This window comes from Cibotium barometz, chromosome 62 (genome assembly GCF_041138505.1).
Source record: "Cibotium barometz isolate CiBa-2024 chromosome 62, ASM4113850v1, whole genome shotgun sequence".
NCBI classification, from domain to species: domain Eukaryota; kingdom Viridiplantae; phylum Streptophyta; class Polypodiopsida; order Cyatheales; family Cibotiaceae; genus Cibotium; species Cibotium barometz.
Window position 1 is genome coordinate 33,235,962 of NC_141107.1, and position 23,339 is coordinate 33,259,300.

General features: G+C 43.9%; 1 protein-coding gene across 2 annotated transcripts; it reads left to right on the forward strand.

Moving 5' to 3' along the window:
* Nucleotides 1-1,642: 1,642 nt before the first annotated feature.
* LOC147604386 (auxin response factor 6-like) lies at nucleotides 1,643-23,033 on the forward strand. Of its 2 annotated transcripts, XM_086795073.1 has the most exons (15): nucleotides 1,666-1,936; nucleotides 2,276-2,381; nucleotides 3,865-3,977; nucleotides 4,057-4,155; nucleotides 4,253-4,309; nucleotides 4,546-4,689; nucleotides 4,869-4,953; nucleotides 5,117-5,207; nucleotides 5,432-5,596; nucleotides 5,714-5,836; nucleotides 5,971-6,046; nucleotides 6,126-6,282; nucleotides 19,842-21,343; nucleotides 21,481-21,668; nucleotides 21,780-23,033. In XM_086795073.1, exons 2-15 carry the CDS (start codon nucleotides 2,318-2,320, stop codon nucleotides 21,973-21,975), a joined length of 3,060 nt encoding a protein of 1,019 aa, XP_086651199.1. In that variant the 5' UTR covers nucleotides 1,666-1,936; nucleotides 2,276-2,317; the 3' UTR covers nucleotides 21,976-23,033. The 2 variants fall into 2 exon arrangements, with proteins under 2 accessions (XP_086651198.1, XP_086651199.1); XM_086795072.1 differs by having other exon boundaries at nucleotides 1,643-2,381.
* Nucleotides 23,034-23,339: the final 306 nt, after the last annotated feature.

The following is a 23,339-nucleotide window of genomic DNA, read 5'->3' on the forward strand; positions in this document are numbered from 1 at the left end:
GGTTTAGAGTGAGGAACTAGAAGCATAAGCATGAGATATTATAGAAAATGCAATAACAACTCCTTCAAAACGAAGAGCGATAACTGTGCAACTATTTTTCCCTCAAAAATATTTCAATAAATCTTCTTGCATTCTAGTTATTTTTGATGATACACGTAAAATATTTCACACATTGGTTCAATAGATGTATTGGCTACCCTTGGCATCTATTTTGTGGTGAATGTGATCATGGTTATTACCAAGATTTTACAAATTTATAAATGACCTTTTGATGTTTTGAATCTTTTAATTGATGGTGGATGAATAATTACTTCTTCCAATAATATGTAAATACATATCTTTGCCTTTGTGCAATACGGACCCCTAAGGGATAAAATGGAAGGTTCAATGTGAAGAACTAGAAGCACAGGCATGGGTGAACTCCTTCAATGAAGAGCGAAAATCATATGACTATTTTCCCCTCATAAATATCTTCTTGCATTGTAATTATTTGATGACACGCACAAAATCTTTCACACACTGGTTCAATAGAAGTATGCAAAATGCTTTGGAAAACTAGCACTACTAAGCATAAATCTACCCAAGCTCTCTTTAAAGGAATGAATGCATTGCTAAGAGCACAAATGGGTTTCTTGGCTTGAATTGTCCTTTTTTTTGGGCTAGGGAGAAGACGAAAAGAAAACTAAAAAATATTTATTTTCTAAATAGAAAGGGTTGAGTACTTGGGGTTGCACTTAAAGGGCTACTTATTCCCTTTTAATCTTAAATTTAATGCTAGGAATTTGGAAACATTGAGGACACGCATATTGCATAAATGTGACTAACTTTATCGTAGTGGACATAGCCTCAGAGGTGAGTGCAAAGTGATATGCACATGCCACACCCCAAGAGATAAATGTAAGGGTCAATTTCCACAGTGTGAAAATGACCAATCAAAACCAACTGATATCTAGCATGAATTCAAATTTTGAAATTTGGTTCTCATGTAAAATGCCAAATAAAGTGGTACCCACCACCAATTCTCTTCTAAAAGAATTGGAACTAGCTCAACTGTTAGCAAAACCTATGTGCTCTTTTGGTAATCACATCATGTTTGTCTTCTTGCCACGTAAAATTGCAACTAGTTGAAAAACCAATGCACCATGGAAATTGGCCCTAAGGTATCCCCATTACTCCTAATGCAACAAAATACTCACTAACAAGGGACAAGTGCAATGAGTGCATGACACGCGTGTTTGCCTCCCAATCTTATAAAACATTCACTGATCATTGTGGAAGGATGAAAGCAAGGTGTGCACAACACATGGATTTCCTTTTGAAGTGGTGGAGATCCACTTTCGAGGACAAGTGAAAGGTGTGCATGTCTAGAAGATGTGTTTGGGTTTAGATTTGTGTGTGTGTGTGTGTGTGTATGTGAGTGTGTGTAAGTGGCCATTGCCTGGTGAGAATAGAAAAGTAAGTGAAAGGAAAAAGGCAGGGAGGGGCCTAAGCAGGAAATGCTAACAAGTGAGGGGTGGCCACATGGGGAATGAGGCCACTCGTGTGTACGGTGCCACTCGTGTGTACGGTGTACTAGTCAGAGAGAAGCTAAAACCTAAGCCAAGGCCACACGTAAGCATGTATTTCAATACCCTCTGCCATTAAAAGAAAACATCAAAGTCTAGAGGCGTAGCCACGGCAATATACCGCACTCTTTCACTCTCCTCGTCGTCAGGGTGAAAGGAAAAGAAGAAGTTGGTTGGTACAGGAAGCAAGCAAGCAGCTGCACACATACACTGATACACACACAAAGACCCCACACACACACACACACACACACACACTGTGTTTCTTCCCCTTCCCTCTCTGTCTGTCTGCGTGCGCGACCCCATAACCCACCATCATCTTTATAATAAGTTGCCCTTTTTTGCCCCGATCTGCACCAATTGAGCACCAGGTAACCCCCTTTCAGCAGCCAATCCGAAACCCCCAAGTGGGCGCTTGTAGCTTTACCCCCCACCGCATACCTGTTTTCTCTCACACGTGCAGATGTCCCACCCGAACTGCGAGTTCGATGAGTCGAATTGCAGAGACAGAAAAAAGAGAGGGTGATCCAGCAGCCATAGAAGTAGAAGACCATTGAACAACGCCACTACCATCAACACAAGACCATTTTTTGCTCAACACACTTACACACACAATTACTGGAGGATCAATCCACCATAGCTAGTTTCGCTTTAAGCTTTAAAGAGGTTATTCTTCACGCATTTTGACCCTCTTGTCAGCTATACCACAGGAACCCATCTTCCCGGAATTGTTGCAATCAGTCGGCAGAATCATGCTGATGAACTCTTCGCAGATGAGGCTTTCCAACCCGGGTTCCATTGGCGTTCCCTCAGATGGTAAAACCCTTATTCTACTTATTGTGTTCTGTAGTTTGTTTTTGCTTGCTGCTCATCATATTTGCAGATCCTGTACGTGGGGCTGTGAAATTATGAATTCACACGCTCAAACTCCAGTCTACGCCTTGCTGAGCTACTGAATTTTCTGGAATTGTATACAGTTAGCAGAGCGCTCTACTTGCTCTTTCTACTCCCTGTCTTCAGGGACAGTCTCCTTTTCGTCCCCAAATGTGATCACCCCCCTTTTTCTTTGGAAGTCCAAACAGTCGTGGAGAGGGGGTAAGGCTGGCAAGGGAAAAGTAGGGTTTGGAGCCCTTGAAGGTCCTCTGTTTGTGTGGGATAACATTGAATTAGCTTCTTCAAGTTATCAGAAATGCATTTGTTTTCAAAGGAATGCCACGATCACAAACATGCCATCAATGATTAGAAGGATGCTCCATAATGGAGTATTACGATTGATGGTTTCCCCTTCTTTTAGACTGGTAGTTTGGGGGGTTGTATTGCCATAATCTTGAGTCTAGACTACTGAGGAGGCCATGGTGACTCTCACCATTACGTCATATCTAAGGAGGAAATGATTGTATTAGGGGACATGCATAAGGAGCGTGTCATTTGTGTGCATCATCGAAGTAAGTCTAGCTTTGGTAACATCTTGTTATGACTTTTGCATGGAGCAAGAGCTACTTCCTAGATGTAGTCATGTGCACCTGGAATAAGAGCTTCTATGAGGAAAGGTTATTGTGGGCTGGCGTGCTGTCTATTCAACTTAGTGACGTGACAGAGCTGTTGTGAAGAAGGTTTTGTGAAGGTGTGCTTGAGAGGTCTCTTTGGTTGGGTGAATCTTCATCCAGGACTGGGGTTCTACTTGCTCTGTTTTTAAACTACTCTCAAGAGCTGAAAGAAAGAGGCAATTGGTTTTTGCGACTGATCAATGGTCTAACTGGATCTCATTGGTCTAGTGTGAGATTCTTGATACAGAAAGGGATGCTTCTAGCTTTCTTTCAAAACTCTATTAAACAGGGCTTGTTTTCTGACAGGTGCACATGCTTTCCAGATATGAGTATGTGTGCTGGAATTTGGAAACCAGCATGCCCTTTAACTCTTAGCTTCTGGCTCTTGGCAGAAGTGCACACTGCAGAGGCCCAGATCTTGGATGTTATCATGCTCATAATCAATTATGATAGTCCTGTAGTTCCTTGGCTTCATAGGGTCTCCAGCTTGAATAGGGGGTTTTAGTATGTGCAGAACTCGTGCAGGGTAAGCCTTGGAAAACAGCTACTCAAACAAGCTGGCTGGTTGTATTCCTGCCTCCATAGTTGTCTAAATGTCCCTATGGAATGAGAATGGACACTCCTCAAATGTTTTGAAAATGGCAAGAAAAGAAGAAGAAAAAACGGATCCTGGTGCCACATCTTCATAGCCTGGGGGGGTGTGTGTGTGTGTGAGAGAGAGAGAGATCCTAATCATGTTTGAGGGTTTGCAGGTGAAAGGAGGAATCTCAACTCTGAGCTCTGGCATGCTTGTGCCGGGCCTCTTGTATCATTACCAGCTGTAGGAAGTCGTGTTGTTTACCTTCCCCAAGGCCATAGTGAGCAAGTATGTATTCAAGCTTTGTTAGCAATGGATGCCATTAACATCTCTAAAGGATGTTAACATTGTCTATCGGCCATGGCAGGTGGCTGCATCCACTCAAAAGGTGGTGGATGCACACATTCCAGCTTATCCCAACCTCCCTCCTCAGCTGGTCTGCCAGCTTCATGACGTTATCCTGCATGTATTTTTCAATCCACCTTGGTGTCCCTTGATTTCATGCTGTATTTAATTTCTGTGTTTTAAGCTGCCTCAATTAACTTTTTTGGCTTTTGAACCAGGCTGACATGGAGACTGATGAAGTTTACTGTCAGATGACTCTCCAGCCTGTGACTGGGGTACGCTTTTGTCTGCAAACTATTTATATTTAGACATAACCCCCGCCCATGCAAAGGGAAGATTTCACTCTGCTCTCTCTCATGGGCAGGGAATTTTCACCTTCCCATCCGATTGACCAGGATGATTTCTGTGAAGACCCTAAATTTCTTGAAGACAAGTGTTATGGTCTAGGTATCAAGTGTTCCAAATCAAAGGCTTTTGACCCCATTTTTTTGTGGAATTTTGGCAAGAGAAGGAATCCTACTTTGTGCCTGACATAGGCTCGCAGAGCAGGCAGCCGAATATATTTTTCTGCAAAACATTGACAGCAAGCGACACTAGTACTCATGGTGGCTTCTCAATACCCCGCAGGGCAGCAGAGAAAGTTTTCCCATCACTTGTAAGGGACTACTTCTTGCCTTTACAAATGACCAAAGAAAGTCATTTTAATGATACGCACTCACCCTGGTGAATACATGCTGAAATCAAGGATGTGGTAGTGTGTAGATAAGAGAGATGTCAGTGAGAGAACTGTCAAATTTCTTAACAAAGTCTTGAAGCGAGTATTCCACACTGCAGGATTACACACAGCAGCCGCCTGTGCAGGAGCTTGTCGCCCGAGATCTGCATGATACCGAGTGGAAGTTCCGTCACATTTACAGAGGTATCATGATCAAAGAATGCTCCCTTTTGGAACCTTTGTCCTTGCTTATGAGCTGCCTGAAAGACTAGCATTTTGAAGGGCCTTGGATAGGCCACAATGGGAGTTCTTGTCATGGATGCCCCTCTTAAATCCTCATTAACTCAGATTGAATGGTTGACCACAGGGCAGCCGAAGAGACATCTGCTAACTACGGGTTGGAGCGTTTTTGTGAGTGCCAAGCGACTCACGGCTGGAGACTCGATTCTTTTCATCAGGTAGGTCAGGACACACAGAGGTACACATGCACGCACACACTGATGTTAGTTCCAAGATTGATTGTGTGCATGCTTATTCCTCTAGCTGGTTTAAAGTGTTTTATATAATTTAGTGCATGTGGGCTGGAAAGTGGTTTAGCTTGAAGCATGCATACCTCTGGACTCTTTTTTGTATTGGATGTGCTTCTCATTGGCTATCTTATACACTGGCTTTTCGGATATAGGAACGAGAAAGGCCACCTTCTACTAGGGATCCGCCGTTCAACCAGGCCTCAAACCGTCATGCCATCATCAGTTTTGTCAAGTGATAGCATGCATATAGGAGTTTTGGCTGCTGCTGCACATGCCTCAAACACTAATAGCCGATTCACTGTTTTTTATAATCCCAGGTAATAAACCACGTTAATCAAAGTGTGTATGGTTTTACTGGCATAAACTCTTGTTGCTTGACTTATCAATGCATGAATGTTTTATATATTGATCGCCTTCCATTTTCAACTCTCCAGAGCAAGCCCATCGGAATTTGTCATCCCTCTTTCCAAATTTGAGAAAGCAGTTTACCACACGCGTGTCTCAGTTGGCATGCGCTTTCGGATGCTGTTTGAAACTGAAGAATCCAGTGTCAGAAGGTGAAACAGTCTGCTCCCTGTGTGATCTTCAGTTGGCTCTTGATAAGAAACAGCACATTCAGATGTAGTTTCTCAAGCCTCAGATAGTGTGTAAACATGGTTTTGTTTGTGGAGCTGATAGTATACATACTTAGGTATATGGGAACCATCACTGGCATTAGTGACCTAGATCCTGATCGCTGGAAAAATTCACAATGGCGTTGTATTAAGGTGAGATTCAGTAACACGCTAGGAAGAGTTATGGTTGAATGCAGTTCTTTTTGGCGCATTGATATTGTTTCTATTGCAGGTAGGGTGGGATGAATCAACAGCTGGTGAGCGTCAGAGGCGTGTTTCTTTGTGGGAGATTGAACCACTCACAACTTTTCTTGTATACCCTCCAACTTCCAATTGGAGGTTGAAGCATCCATGGTCACAGCCAATCATCGGCACCTCTTTCTCGTGTGGTAATTGTTGGACACTACATGTTATCAGGCTTTCCATTTTAGCATCAAAATTGTATGCGTGCAAAGTTCTAGTGCTTATTATAGGTTTTGTGTTGGAAAATACAGAGATGGACGTTGTGTCATTGAGGGGTATCTTCTGATATAAATAATAATTATAAAAGGTTATCACCCATTTGGGTAGAGGCTATTTTTCTGCATAGTGTTTAGCTTAAAAGAGGAGTCATGACATTTCTCGTTTCCCATTTTCCCGAAGACAGGCATTGATGATTAAGATGAGGTCATTAGAACTAATTTATCCTGATGCATTGTGATTACTGCCATCTTGAAAGACATTTTAGGGTTACACAAAACTAACTGATAGGCTGCACAAAGCAAGAGAGGGGTAAGCAAAATTAAACTTGGCAAATTTGATCGTGATGTTGCTTTTATTTTTGGATATTATTATCGGAACATTGATATGACGGTACCTTGGGTTAAGTACTTCCTAATCACGCTGCTACTAGAGCTCAGATCGGGAGTATTAATTATGGAGTTTGCATTTCACCTGCCTGTCTTGATTTCTGAACCCACAATAGAGCCTGTCGCTTTAATCATTCATTGAAACAAATTGCGTGCCATAACCCACCATGATGTATTTCTTTCGACGTTAGGAAATCTCACATCACACATACCTCAAAATCTTCTATAATTTTGCCAATCATAGAAAATAACTTTGGCCAATCAAAAGAAAAAAAAAACAATAAATATTTATAGTAACCCCTTCCATACTACGCATATTGGAGTTGATAGCTATATAGTCTTGTAGGTTGACTACCATGAGTATATAACATGCACGTTCTTAAAAGGTGAATTTGGGCATGTTCCTGGATTTATCTATGTATATATTTATAGTTTCCCCATTTTAGTTGAGTTAAAAAGGTAGAGTGACACTTAGTCCTTGCCCTTTGGGCAGGCCAAAAAAAGGGTAGAAGAAGAGTGTAGAAGAATGGTCAAAAGGTGATGAGTTGGATGGATAGAGATTGCATTTATTACAGTCAAGATTGTGGATGAGTTTGTCATGATGGTCGCCATTACAGGCTTTTGGGCCAGCCGAACGACATCCATACAAAGTGTCCTCCCAATGAAGGAAAAGACCCAATCTTGTCTCATCCAAGATGCCAATTGTCTTGAGCATTGCGCGACCCCTTTTGAGGCTAACATTCTGTTCTCGTCTTGTCAGCACTAAAATATGCTAGGCAAACTGCCAACTGCTCTTTGGGACTAAGCATCTCTGGATCAAATACTGACTGCCATTGAGCATCCTCTCGAACAAGATCTGGCAAAACGGCTTTCTCTAGCGAACACTCTTGGTCAAAACTCTAGCTTATCTATGAATTGCCGCACGTGGACCACAATTCTTGGCTTCCCCAAGCTCCATAGATGTTTGCTGACAAATGAATCAAACGGAAATCCACCACTCTACAAAACTGTTGCATCAATCTTGTATCTGCCAGTATGTGCGGTCACTAGTATGCTCTGTAAAGTCCTTCCCAAAATCTTTCCTAAACACAGCTGCCTAAACACAGCTGAAAACAAGGTTAGTCCTAAACCAAATCATGCGGTAGTAGGCGAGCTTACCTCCCAACCACGACCGGCATCCACCGATCTTCCTCGAGCCAAGGCTAGGGCTTCTTGCACAATCCCATAGGTCCGTGTCTAACTCCGGCGTCCGAAACTTGCTCGAAAGCATTCGACATAATCCAAAATATCTAAAACTGGAAAATCACCGTCCACAAACTTTTTGAGCCAAGAAATATGAAAAGTTGGATGAATTCTACCCCAAGAAGGCGGTAACTCCAACTTATAACAGAGAGATGAGTTCTTCTCAATAATACGAAAGGGTCCATAATATCTTGGGCGAAGCTTTGGGAAGACTGATTTCACTGTCTTGTATCGATGAGGGGCAATATATAATAATACCAAGTCTTCTTCTTGAAATTCAATGTGACGAACGACGCTTATTAGCTGTGCGTTGATATTGCTCTCGGACGCTGACCATCTTATTCTTAATCTGTAATAGAATATCTTGCATTTCTTGAATGAGTTGGTATGCTAAAGCCACTTTATGTTGAAGAACAAAGTTGGCAGGAATAAGGGGAGTATGGCCATAAACCAACCGTGTGCAGGGTGGCTTGAAACTACAAGAGAACGGCCGTTGGCGCCGATTCGTGAGGGTTTTGTTTATTATGTTTTTTTTTTTGTTTGTATACGTGGCAATTAAAGCCTAAGGGGCATAACCCTTTGGGTAAGTAATAATGTAGGATTGCCATGTTTTTTTTTTAATAAAAAAAAAATCAGCAGTCAAACAACGCTTCTCAACGGTAGAAACTTCCACGAAGGGGTGCGTTCCTCATCTGCAGGTTGACTAGGGAGGGATCCACGAAGGGATGCGACTGTTCGTGGGAGGGGTGCCTGTCCATGAAGGGGTGCCGGCTGAAGAGGTAAGTCTCCTGATTGAAGGTTGTTTTTGTTTGTCTTGCCTTTATTCAAGAGTGTCTTGCATATGGTTGTGGCCCAAACTTAATCAATAAAAATTGGGAGTTGGGGGCTGAATTTGATGGGGCATTCTCTCTTGCTCTTCCATTCAACACTTGCTACACCCAATTTTAAGGTTTGGGCGGGCTAATTTTAGGGTTAGGGTTAGGACTGATTTTAGGATTAGGGCTAGGGTTTGGGCATAACACAGGGCGGAAAAAGTTTGCTCTGATACCATTGTAAAGCTTTTATAGCTTTATTAACATGATTAAGACTTAATTAATGAACATAAGACAAATACTACAGGAAAAGACTGAATTGTTTGCATTGAGACAGGGGCCTTTCTTAAATAGAGGCCGAAAGGGTACAAGTGAAGAGACACATCCCTGGGAAGGGGTGTGGCTCTTGAATCAATGGTTATGTCCTTTGGACTTGGGGGTGTGTCTTTTAATGAATAGACACGTCCTTTGATAGTAACCCATGTGTAAGGGTGTGAGGTGTCCTTTCAGTTAATAAGGGATTAAGGAGTAATTAAGGAGAGACTAAGAGAGTTAGTCACAATCGTGACATGTCCCCTCCATGGTTGGCCACTCTTGGAGGGAACTACCTCATACAAAGGGGGTCAGGGGGTGGGATGCATAGTCACATGGGACGCGAAATGGGGACGGGGAATAGGGACGGAAAAGATTGAGAATGGCCATTCCCTGTGACTATAGAGTGACATGGGACAGGAATGGGAACGGGAGGATGCTGCCATCCCCAACATTCCTGAGTCTAAAAATGCCCATTCCCTGTGACTATGGTGGGATGTGGGGGAGGCGGGGAAGCTACACTGGTGGCCTGTAATGCCAAGTGATGTCGTTGTCTCTGCCCGAGAGGAAGGGACCCTGCTGTGTCAAGTGCACAGGAAGGCCTCTAGACGACTCCGCATGCAGAATCTATCTGAAGCTTCCCCACCTGAGCGTGGAGGGTATGAATGATATTTGACCAAATGGCTCAAATGGACTTGGCGGGGGGGTAGGGGGTGAGGGAGCCCTCAATGGCCTCGCTACACTGTGTGAAACCGGCCTGATGGGCGGTGAAACAAACACTAGCACATAAAACACTTCAACACCATTGAGGACCTAGAAAAGGAAAACAAACAGGGGGAGCTAGAGTGCTCCTGCAAACAGTACACGGACACCGATTGGCCCCAAAACGCAGTGGTGCTCCTTGCGGTATTTCTTTAATTGATTATAAGAGCTTTGATTACAATAAGGCTGGGAACTCAGCCGTCACAGTAGAATTCCTGAAGCCTGCAAAGAACCTGCATCATGGCTTCTTGTCCACTCGGCATCCACAAATAAGTCCAGCCATTGTTCACATCGAAAGACTCTCTCACATTGAGTCTGCATACAGAAGCTTTCTCCCATAATCAGGGCTGCCACAACCATCCATAGCCTCTCACCCTATGAACAGCATCACACCCTGACACATCCAGTGCTTCTGCATCACAACACAGACTCCCAAACTGTCTCTCAAAAGAGAACTCGTATCACAGCACAGCATACCATACAGTCAACACACCTGTACCAACCTCTCTACCTTCCAAGGGTACTATCCATCTCTGTCATGGATTCCCTGTCCCCTGCCCAATCAGTAGCAAGGCTGTACCAAACATGTGTCCATTTCTGCCTGCATGTGACCTGTCTCCTGGAGAAACCCAAAAGCATGTTTCCTCGAGAAACCTACGACCTGTTTCCACATGCAACCCTTAGGCCTGTTTCCCTTTGAAACTTCTGTCCTGTTTCCATACAGAACCATTCATGGCACCATTCAACAACAGTGCCAACAACGGCATACATCTAGTTACCTGTTCCCTCATGAAACATCTGGAAACATAGAGATGCCCATAATTGTAGGTCCCTCTGTTCCTTTCTAGCAGGAAGAAAACAATTTGCTCCATGAGCACGCAGCCATGCGAGCTTGCATCACTCCCATGCCAAGAAACATAACCAAATGACTTGTACTTGCAGCCAGAGACCCAAGTACATAGCTGAATTTGCAGCCAAACAAAAACAGCCCATAAACAGTCCTCAAACTGATCTCAAAACAGTCCCGAACCCAAAGCAAAGAGAAGCTGAAAGTTCCATATGTCTATGTTCATGAAAAACCAGCCCCTCCTTTCTGCAAAAACACGTCGTCCTCCAAAAAGCACACGCCTGCAGCCACCTATCCGAACAGGTCAACACCAGCAGCCACCCGTACCAAATAGTGTGTAGCTGCCACCTGTATTAGCTGTTGTACAGCAGCCGCCTGTACCAGCTGTACCTGCCCGTACACATGTGCATGCGGTCGTACAGCTGTACCTGCAGTCGTACAGCTGTACTTGCAGTCGTACACCTGCCTGCGCCACCTGAATCTGTAACTGCAGCCACCTGACCTGCAGCTTCCATACACTGTACCTGCAGTATCCGTGCACTGTACCTGTAGCAGCCGTACACTGCACCTGCAGCATCCGTACGTTGTACCTGCAGCAGCCGTACAGATCTGCACGAGCTCTTCTGTGCGCAGCCAACAACCAGCAGCCATCATAAGCAGCCAACTTCTCCTCTCTTCCACGCATGAGAACTAGCACCCTTCCCAAAAAGCTAGAGAGAGGGAGAATAGAGTCGTGGGCCTCCAAAAGTGGAGTAGCCTCTATAAATTGCGTAGTGGTCTCCTAAGGTGTTAAAACCTTTTATAACTTTAATTTTTGCCCACCAAAGGTTATAAAACCTTTTTTAAATTAAAGTCTCTTTGCCCCCTTCACACTTGGGGTTGTCCACAAATGGGCTCCCTTTTTAACTCAAATCTGATGCCATTCACACTGTCCACCATGTCCCTGTGCACACCTGCATACTGTCCAGAGAAAAACATAGGGTCGTGACACTATGCCAACCAAATGTGTCATGCCGCAATGTTGCTGATAATCTCCCACCATTAACAAGTGCCTTGTGGCAATGGTGCCTAAGGTGGTCTTCCCACCACAAGAGAGTGGCACCCGTCAAACCCATATGTACCAAATTGAGATATCTGAACCACCTGTTGTTGCTGCCCGCATGGTAGCCATCTTGTGGGTCCAATTGGTGACGACTTCTCCGTCCATCTTCCTATTAAACTTGGAAGGATTAAGAAGCTTCAATAATTGAGCTCCTTCCTCGTGAGGCATGGAGGAAGGATCGGCAAACCGGTAGTCCCCCGACGTCGAGCCCATGAAGGTGAGCGGGAATTGTTCGAAGAATCCGATGGAGAGGGATGTCGCGAAGGAGCCCATCGGTGACACAAATGGCGTCTCTCCTGCCCACTACTATGGATAGGTGTAGAATAATGACTGTCAGACTGGGAGTGAAGCTCATCCAACACATCCTTACATGCATCCAAAAGAGTGAAAAATCCTCCAAAAAGTTTTGCCACTTCGTCCTCGAAATCGTCCAACACTTGCTCCAAAGCACGGCCCTTGTAGATTCCAAATCTTGAATACGCCAACTACATCCTGTTGAGATGGGTAGATATGGCCTCCATTTTAATCGCGTGCGAGTCCATGGATGCCTTATTGCTTAGAAGCAAATCAGTGAGTTGTGAATCCATGACAAATATTGAGTGATCAAGGACCGGGTGAGGGATTTCAGCCCTGGGCAATGAAGTAAGGGTTTGCGGGGGTAGGGAAGGTAACGGAGTCTATTCCCACTTGACGGGATCGGTTTCAACCCGCATCTGCACTTCCAAGGAAATCCTCTTCATGGGCGATGCCCTGTTATAAAGAGAAGCCACGTGCTGCCATATGCCTCTGGCCAACGTCATATGCTTTACGTGATTGATTACTTGTGGTGTGCAGTTGAGGAAGATAAATGACCAGACCCTGGCGTTGACACGATCCCACATGTGTGCATGTGCCTCGCGGTCCTTCTTCATTGACAGTAACTCCCCTTCCTCTGCTTCCGACCGTGGAACCCCAATAACGATGAAATCAGCAAGGTCATATGACTCCAGCACAGACTCCATCATCACCTTCCAGATGCCGTAATTGTTCCCGTCCAATTGACGGTCCACTGGGAACGTGGGGAGAGTTGGGATCTTCACATGCTTCTCAGCCATCTCTAACAAATCTACCATCGCGGGGATGTAACTGAAAAGGGTGGGTCCGTGGGAAAAAAAAACTTTAAACCTGCAAGTGGCTGTCCAGCAACTTAGCCCGCCTTCCTCTTGCTACTTCTCTTCCTGAACAGTCCCTAACAGTCCACCAATCAGCAACGTAACAATCCCCCCCTTGCTCAGAAAAACTCCCAAGATCTTTCAAGAGCCTAGGGCTCTGATACCATGTCAAAATACGCAGCGGAGATGATAACAAAATCTGAGATCACAAGAGAGTGCAGAAAATAGATAGCACAAGAGAAGGAGAGAGATAGGCGTGTAACTCTTCTCTATACACAAGATCCCGCAATGAAAACAAGATACAATAGGTGGGGGGCCATGGGGCCATTTTATATGGCCCCATGAGTGCAGTCGGCCAGTAGAAGGACAGCCGACAGGACATAAAATGCCCACGACCAGTGAAAAACATCAGTCAGCCAGCATATCAGAGTCGGCCCTCACACGTGTGGAGTCGGCCAGCAGTAGAGAGCAACTGGGACTACCTGTGACCAGTCGGCCAGCATCTGGTATAGCCAACAGGTCCTACACTGCCTCCCACACCCTGAAAAAATAGGGAAAAATGGGGAAAAAATACGGGGAGTGAGGAAAAATGATAAAACACCTACAAAGGGCGGGCACACCCACAACAGAGGCCCTGGTGTCTGATAAAGACAAGAGATGACTTCTGACAATTAACCCATGTCACACGTGCAATGAAGAGAACCCAATATTCACTTTCCCCAAACCCGAATTTGTGCACTCTTGGAATCTAGGTGCTTTGCCCTATCCAAGCAGTCAATGCACACGGGTGCTAAAAAAGAAAAGAAATTTGCAGGTAAGTACAAGATGTGGCTGAGAATGAAGATGTCAAATCACAGCCCTGTGATCTACTGTACAGTCCTAACTAGCACTTCGCCTATAGAGAAACACTCTGTGAAGTCCAACATTGAGGAAAGCAAATGAATATGATGATTTGGCTATCCACATATATATAGTATTGTTGTCGGCCCTAGCAGTACCCAATTGCCACGTCATCAATGCCAGCCACCTCACCATCGCCACACCATCGCCACATCATCACTGCCACGTGTCACCTGTGCTGCCCAATTCTGCCCATCGGTTGCTATCAGATGTCTGGCTCTGCCTTGCATACTCGTAGGTGTGTCATGGGGAGCCCAAGGATCATTAAAGAATGTGTTTGGGCACATGTATGGGCTGCTTGACACTTGGCATCCCTTTCTACGCTTGACCACCTTTTCCATCTCTCTCACAAACTTCTCTTGTGCAAAGGGGCTAGCTTCAGTGACTCATGAACAGCTTTGCCTGTTGTAGTACGACGAGTGGCTGGAGCCACCTATTGTACGGCCATCGTACAGCTGTATAGACTTGTATGACGCTGTACGGATAGCTGGCTGCCAGTCCACGTACCTATAGAACACGTGCCCGAGCTGCCCCTGAAATGGTACACGGTGTTTGAAAGTTTTACGGCTTGTTTCAGGTGCTCTAGTTGCTAATGGCTTCTTGGTAAGGTACCCTGATGCTGATGCTTCAAGCTGCTCAGAAGATTCAGATGGTGTAGGGCCTCCTGAAAGGCAAAGCGTTGTCATGGTGGAGAGTGCTTTGGAACAAGCCTATTGCTTGGGCTAGTTTCAAGCAGATGTTTAGGGATGAGTTCCTCTCGGCAGAGGATGAGTATGACGTGGTATCCAGGTTTACAGAGTTGGATATGAAAACCATGTCTTTTGACACGTATTTGCACAAGTTTAGAGAGTTGGGGGCAAAGGTGACGCATGGATTCAGTCACCTTACTTGGATTATTTATGCGGGGAGTTTTCCCATATCATAATCTTGAGCCGAGGAACAATAATTGCAAAACACTTGAGGATGCTATCCATTTTGCAAAAATCTATATGAAGAGACAGTTGCCGGCAAGAATAAAGAGAATGTTCCTCGGAAGCAGAAGAGCTTAGGCAAGTTGAAACCAGATCCCAAATGTAAACAAAAGTTTAGGTTTGTGAAGGCTTCCATGACTTAGAATCAAACCTAGAATTTGGGTCAACCCAATTCCAAGAAGAGCCTCCAGAACATTTGGGAGGGCCGGTGCTTTGTTTATGGCGAGACGGGCCATTGGAAAGGGAGAAAAAGCAGAAGCATAAGGGAGCTCACTTGACTGAGATTACAGGTAACCCTAAGATTACTTCTGTTCATACCTCTTTTCTTGATCATAGTTCTTGCATGGATTGTAACTTTAACATGACAGTTTTCGGACCCAATGATCTCATATGCATGCATGGATGAGTGTTGGGGAAAATTGTACACACCCTATTTGATCCAGGTAGCACTCACAATTTTATTAATGCCAAATTGGTGCATAAAGACCCAGCCAAGTGATCATGTCAGATGTGTGACCCAATTGCCTATATATATCCAGCGTTATTAAGATGGTCGAGATTTTTTGTTGATGAATCTAGATAGGGTAGACGTTATTATATGTAAAGAATGGTTTGATAACCGTGACGTCCATGAAGAATGGAAGAATCTTTGGAGTCCCACCTTCTACTCTTGTAAACTTTGCAGAACTTCATAATATAATATTGAGTCGTGTTTTGATTATGAAGTATTTCAATTTGTACTTGATCCTCTTTCATTTGACATTACTTTTGGTTTTAAATCTAGTAAGTGAGATGTTTGGGAGACATGTGAGTTAGAAAACATCGAGGCAAAGTTTGCTGATGTTTTTCCCTCAAAGTTACCTCATGGTCTACCGTTGAGTTGGTCTGCTTCTAGTTGACCATAGGGTGGATTTGTATTGCACCTTACAGAATGAGCGAGTTGGAAGAGGATGAGATTACCCGACAATTGTTGGAATATCTCAGGATGGGACAGATTTGGTAGAGTAAATCCCCTTTGGGAAGCTCTAGTGCTTTTGAAGCATAAAAAAGACAGAACTTGGAGGACGTGTTTCAATTATAAAAAGTTGAACAAAGTTACAATGAAGAATAGACGTCCCCTTCCTAGAGTGTACGATCTGATAGATAGGTTCTGGAAAGATGTCTTTAAGACGGGCTTTTGAACCAGATATAGTTATTGCGAGTTTCTTGCATTACCTTTTGGGCTAATGAATGCTCTTGCTACTTTTCAGCAGATGATGAACGATCTCTTTCAGGATTGTTTGAGGAAATTTCTTGTGTTATTCTTGGACGATATTTTGATATATAGACGTTCTTTGGAGGAGCGTATAGAGCACCTCATATTCGTCTTGGGGATTCTAAGGTGTGAACGATTGACTGTATGCAAAATATCCAAGTGTGAATTCTTTTGCAAAGAAATCACATATCTAGGTCATCGGATTTCCAAAGATGGGATAAGCATAGATTTTAAGTGGATCGAGAAGGTTTTAGATTGGTCGATATCTTGGACTGTCAGATAGGTTCGTTTGTTTTTAGGATTCATGTCTTTCTTAAGAAGTCAGTGAGAGAGTATTTTGACGTGATCGTTTTCCTTTCTAACCTCCTCAAGGAACATGGACAAAAGTCCAACACTCCTATTACTTGGAATGAGAGGCTTGATTAGGCTTTTAAAACGATCAAGCTTATGGTGAGAAATGCATGAGTTTTAGCCATTCGTGGTTGAGACTAATGCCAATGATCATGCGATAGGGCCTACCTTATTCTAGGAGGGCCAACCTGTGGCTTTTGAAAGGGAGAAGCTTGATGATACCTGAGTTAGATGGCATACTCGGGAGAAAGAGTTATATGCGGTTATTCACACATTGAAAATTTGGAGACATTATTTATATGGATCCAAATTTGTTGTTTTTACGGACCATGAGTCGATCAAGTATTTTTGTGATAGACCTGACTTGAGGGGGAAGAAGAAGACGCGGTGGACAGAGTTGATGTAGGATTTTGACATGGAGATTCGGTATTGGAAGGGTAGCTTGAATAGGGTTGCAGATGTGTTGAGTTGGATTGGGGAGCTGAATCTTCTGAGTTTCACTGAGATTTAGGCCGACCTTTCTGATTCCCTGAGAAGGCTATGTGAGACCGATAGATATTTTGGTTGGTTTTTGCAGCAGGTCCAGGTAGGGAGCTCCATTATTACAGACCAGAGCTCAGGGGTCATTCCACCTGTCAAGGTAGCTATAGGAACAGATTGTTGTTTTGAAATTATAGGATTTGTGTGCCAGATAGTGCTACGATCAGGAGGATGATCCTTTATGATTGTCACGACACTCTTACAATAGATCATCTAGGGGTACAACCAAGCTATGATTTGGAAAAACGTATGTCAAGCAGAGGGCGGAAGTCCAGGAACATGTGGTAAAGTGTCACCAGTGTCAGGTGAACAAGACGCTCGTTACATCCTCTAGAGATCCCTTATAGTAAATGGGAGTATTTCCATGGATTTCATCACCGGTTTACCACGCACTCGTAGAGAGCATGATGCCATTTGGGTTGTGGTAGACAGATTGACAAAGATGCAAGATTTTTACCCACAAGGAAAACAGTAACAACACTTGAATTGGCACAACAGTTTCTTGATCAAAGCTTTAGGTTATATGGTTTAACTTGTGACATAGTGAGTGATAGGGACTCGAAGTTTACTAGACACTTAGGGCGGCTAGTCTTCCAGAAATTGGTTTACCTTGTGAGATAGTGAGTGATAGAGACTCGAAGTTTACTGGACACTTATGGTAGCTAGTCTTCTAATTGGAGACCAAGTTGAGTTTGAGTTCCTCTGATCATCCTTAGTTTGAGGGTAGACAGATAGGGTGAATTAGATTTTGGAGGATATGCTTCGTGCATACATCTCCAAAAGACCATCAAATTGGGAGAGGTACATCCGGATGGTTGAGTTTGCCCATAATAGTGCTAAGCATGCGGCTAGTGGTTACAGCCCGTTTATGTTGATGTACGGGTATCAACCTAGATCTCTGGTAGTTATGGGACTTAAGGGTATTCAAAATGATGCGGCTAGGGATTTCTTGGCAGATATGCAAGAGATGCTAGCTAGAGCTAGAGATTCTATAAGGAGTGTTGGGATTGAGCATGGTTTAATGCTTATAGACATTGTTCGTTGAGGGAGTTATCTGAGGGGATGGTGGTGTATTTGCAAACACCCAAGAGTTAAGAGAGGTTACGGATAGGGAAGGTTGGGAACTTATCCCCTAGGTATTGTGGAACTTTTCAGATCCTTAATAAAAAGATTGGAGAGAGAGCCTATAAGCTAGAACTTCCTTAGAATTTGAAAGTTCATCCAGTCTTTCATTTTTGAAAGAGATGTTGGGAGGTTGAGGATAACATTGTGACTCTTGGGGAGCTTGTTGAGATTGAGGGCTTGTCCTATGTTCCACATGAATTGGAAATGGCGATTGATTTTAGGGGAAGGAAACTTAGAAATAAGTTGATCCCTGAGTGTAAAATTAAGTGGAAAGATAGGGCAGAAGAGGACTTGACTTGGGAGACAGTTGCGATTATACAACATAGGTTTCCTAGATTTCTTGCTTGGACAGATTTTGTTTCCAAGAGTGGAAACATTTGAAAAGGAGAAGTATGTTATGTACCTAGAGCTTATCCTCGGATCAGCGGATCTAATCCAGCAGGCTAGGGGACCATGGTGGATTATCAGATGCAGATGCAGATGCAGATGCAGAGGGCTAAGGTTCAAAATTAATAAAACTAAATTACATGCTATCTATAGAAGGTTAGCTATTTATAGTGGCATTTATTACTATATATGTGATATTATTGGGTAGTCAGTCATGTGGTGCACGTTTGATGGGTCTGAGCTTGGACATAAGTTTCTACTCCTCTCGTGAACATGGCAAATCACAAATAGTCTTGTGGAGGGCCCCTATGGGTAGACACCTGGTGGTATGGGACGCCAATGTTGAGTAGCATGTATCTGTGGAGTGGAGCCTTAGCCCTTGGCTTGAGGGTGGATTAAAGTACTAATCCTGCGGTTGGGTGGTGAGCTTGCCTTTTATTTGGTTTTCTCTAATCTGTTTGGACTGTGTTTAGGGAGATCTTGGTTAGACAGGCCTAGGCCTGGTGGAAGGCCTCTTACATGTACAATGATGTACTTAGTCTCGTTAATGATGGTTTAACTATGGAATTAAGGACTCCTAATCCATTGCGATTCCATTGGTATCGGAGCCCTAAACTCTATCATACTATAGTGTCAACTACTAGTGTGAATGAAAGCATGCAATGGATAAGATAGATGTAGACCTAATCTATTGTCTATTACTAACATGAATGAATATTTACAACGATTGTTGATGATGAGAACTTAATGACACTCACGGTATGTCGGGTTTGTCCTTATCTTGCTTGTCCATCACTGTCTCCGAGTACATTCCTAAACCCATGAATGACCCTCAGCCCTTGCTCTTTTAGGGTTGGTTGCCTGACTTATTATTAATAATGTCCAAATATGATAAAAGTGTCCACACTTGGCTGCTCATTGGGCGCTTGGACCAAATACAAAAAAATGACTAAAAAGCCCCAAAATTGACCGAAACTCGGCCGCGAATAAACCCTTTAGACTGGCTAAATGGTAGAGATATGTCCACGTCACATGGTTGAAGGCGTGCAAGTGTCATGGACAACTTTTGAGCCCCTTGAGTGGCAAGTGAGGTGGCATCGTTGTGTGGTGCTTGTAAGCTCATTGGAGCTATATTATGATGTATCGTGACTGTTGGATTAATGAAGTGATTATGGGTATTTGCCTTAACTAGTAAGCTATTACTAAAACGTTTTTTAATCAATCTTTTAGTTATCTTCAATTATGGGTATCACTTGTTTTGAACCGCCATAGGTCAGCTAAAATTTAAGTTCTGAAATCTGAAGCTGGTTTTGCTCTAAAGTTGTCTTGGCTTTTTTTAACAGATATGGAACTTGAGAGTTTGAAGAAGCCCTCAACGTGGATGCAATTTCAAAATGGTAACAATGGGTATAATGGTTTTGCCACTCAAGGAATGGGAATGAACCCTTTGTTGGGGTCTATGCAGCGGAGGTTCGATTCAACTCTTGCATCTGATGTGTATGACACATTGGGAGCTGCAGCATTAGAGGAGATTTTTCCTTCAAAACAGCTGCATTTTCAACAGCAACAGCAGGTCATGCAGCCTAATCAGATGCTTTATAGGGCTCAGACTCAGCCGGAACAGCCGCAGCCACAGCCGCAGCCAGAACACCTGCACCCGCACCCGCACCAGCCGCAGCCGCACCAGCCACAGCTGCTGCTGCATCAGCCTCAGCCACATCAGCCTCACCAGCAGCAGCCTATGCAGTTGCAGCAGCATCTTTATCAGCAGCAACAGCAGCAGGTGCAGCAGCAGCAGCAGCAACAGCAGCAACAACAACATCATCAACAGCAGCAGCCAAAACGACAACAAATCCATCATTATCATCAGCAGCCACAACTGCCTGTCACACAGACACAACCAGTGCCTTCATTTCCCTCTTCTCCACTTGCTGTCCATCATCAGAAGCATAACAGCCTTCTTCTACAGCAGGCTCACCAACATGGGCCTGCATCTCAAGGACTGCCAACACAGCAACAACAGCAAGTTTCCCACTACCCTGTCTTTCAACAACTGCAGGCTCATGTTACACACCCTGAGCAGCTGCATCAGCAACAATCATTCACATTACCTAATGTTTCTAACACTCTTACCCGCTTATCATGTTTGCAACCTCAGGCAATGCTGAGTAGTGCAGTATCCACTCCTCAATCCACATTAACCGAGTCTAGTGCAGTACTAAGCTCCACAGCTGCTTCACATACACTCCAATCTATTTTTGGTGGTTTTGCTGCAGATACGAATCCCTTGGATTCAAGTCCCATGTCCACAGCTCAATCTGTGATACAAACACCAGCAATGGTATCAGGCTCTGAGCTTCACCAGGATTCCACTGTTCCAACATCATGGATCTCTCCTAGTAGCCAGTTATCAAGTGGACTACCATCAGAGCTAATTGATGACACAAAACCTATAGGAGGCACTTGTATTGGCCCCAACACAGATTCAATTCTGATGCCAAATTTTCCAGCATCAGGGTTGCCCTCAAATTCCTACAGCTTTAAGGATTTCTCCCAGGAACAAGATGACTTGCATTCTGATCTTCACAGGCAGACACTGTTTGGTGTAAATATTGAATCACAGTCCATGATCATGCCTACCTCAATGTCAATGGCTGAGTCTAGATCTTACAGTGGTAGCAACGAGTTCCAAAGCCAGTGTATGAATCAGTTTATGCAGGGGCAATCTCCTATACTGGGTATGGATCTCCCTGTTAGTGCAACCTTGTTCAATGGAGGCTTGGATGATCCTCGCTTTTTTCAAGCCTTGGCTCAGGCCAGTGCTCCAGTGAGGACCTACACAAAAGTAAGCGATGAACTTTCTCAGATTGCTCATATGGTGTGCCTTTGATGAGAGACAGAGAATGGTGTGCCTTTGATGAGAGACAGAGAGGCCATTGCTTGTGTGAAAAGCTTCATTCATGACTTGATATCCATGCTCAGGTTTACAAGTCCGGTTCTGTTGGTCGATCGTTGGATGTCACACGATTCAGCAATTATGCTGAGCTTCGTTGTGAGCTTGCAAGATTGTTTGGTCTTGAGGGCCGACTCGAGGATCCAAGGTCAGGCTGGCAGCTCATTTTTGTGGACAGAGAGAATGACTGGCTTCTTCTTGGTGATGATCCTTGGGAGTAAGTGCTTTCTGCTTTTGGCTTTCAGAGCATTGCTTGCTTGCTCCTCTTAGTAGAGATGGGTTTTTAGGAAGTGAGTTATACATTCTGATGGGCTTGTACATTCTACAGGGTATTTATCAACAATGTGCGGTCCATTAAGATTTTGTCTCCTTCAGAGGTTTTCCAGATGCAAGATGGAATAGGATTGCAGACCAATTTCCCAATCCAGCGACAGACAAGCAGTAGCTCGGAGGATGGGACAACACAACAGGACTCCCGAAATCCAAGTTCTGTAATCACTTCAACATGCTCACTTGACTACTGATGGTGCTGCACTGGCATCTGTTCCCATGTCTGTATTATCTCGGAATGCATTCAAAGATGGTGGCCCTGGTCATTTGGTGCAGTTTACGGGGCCTCTGGAGTGGGGATTCTCTCTGAGATTTATGTCAAAAATGTCTCACATGTAATGCAGTGATACACCATGAGGTATATGTTAAAAATGTCCCACACGTGGTGGAGTGGACATTATCTCTGAAATATATGTAAAAAATGTCCCGCGTGCGTTGCAGGGGTACCCCATGTCCTGGCCCCCATATCATGTGGATAAGGCCCAATGCTGCTGTAAATTATAACATATCTTCAGCACACAAGAAAGGTGGGTATCTAGGGAAGATGGTAATCAATCATGAATTGCTTTTTGCAGTTCATGCAAGAGGTTCCTCAATTTCCGCTGTACCTTGTGATATAAGTTTGTGTGAGCCTTTCCCCGATGGCTTTCTTTGGGTTAGACCTGCAAGTTGTAGTTCTCAAAGGCCAGTTGGCAGGACCTTCTCTTCCATTTTTTTCCAAAGGTTTGGAGGCTTTGGCATTGTTGGATCCACCCAGCAACTTTGTTCCATTTTGTTTCTGTCAGTGTGGGAGGCATGGGATTATGAAAAGCTGGGCAATATTCATGCCTGACACTTCAATCAAGCGAGGATGCTTAGCCAGTTTGCAAACCTTGGCAGGAGCAAGAAGCAGAGTCTTCTTGATCCTGCTAGCCTGTGAAGGTGTCAGTGTAATATAGCGTCCTTGTTTATGAAATTAAACCTGCTGAAGGACCTTATGCAGTGTAATGACAGTTCTCTCACTCAATGCCGACTCTCCAATTCTTTGTTTGAAAGACGGAATTGACAACTGTGGAGGTATGTAGTCTGACTGCACTGCTGATAAGAAGATGTTGAAGTGCCACGTATAAAACTTTGTATCTTCTTTTACCCCCTTGATGTCCATCACTTGAAACTATGGGGTGGACTTGGGTGTGTAGAGTTTTCAGGCTTTTGGTTGATGTCAACATTGGATACCTATTTCTATATGCTTTTTACGAGGTTGCCATAGTCACTTACTCTCAATTTGGAGCCTTCATGAGAGCTTTCCCTCCCTCTGTGTGTAGAATGTGTACTCCTGCGCATGATATTTTACTCATCAGGTGTCGATGTTTTATCACTTGTTGGCATGTGACTTGCAAGCTGTGCTGCTCAATGGCTAGTCAAGGCTATATGCATCATGTATGTGACAAGACGATACATAAATGAGTGATCCCAGCCATTGCATGGCAAAGCATATGGATGGGCTGCCATGAATTGCAGTTAGAAAGGGCTGTAAAGTTCACAATTGATTGGTGCCATGATCTTTCAAATGTTGTTT

Coding starts and splice junctions, on each gene's coding strand:
- LOC147604386 (XM_086795072.1), top strand. CDS start 2,318: ATGCTGATGAACTCTTCGCAGATGAGGCTTTCCAACCCGGGTTCCATT. Junction 3,978..4,056: donor CCCAAGGCCATAGTGAGCAA/GTATGTATTCAA, acceptor CGGCCATGGCAG/GTGGCTGCATCCACTCAAAA. Junction 4,690..4,868: donor AGAAAGTTTTCCCATCACTT/GTAAGGGACTAC, acceptor TCCACACTGCAG/GATTACACACAGCAGCCGCC.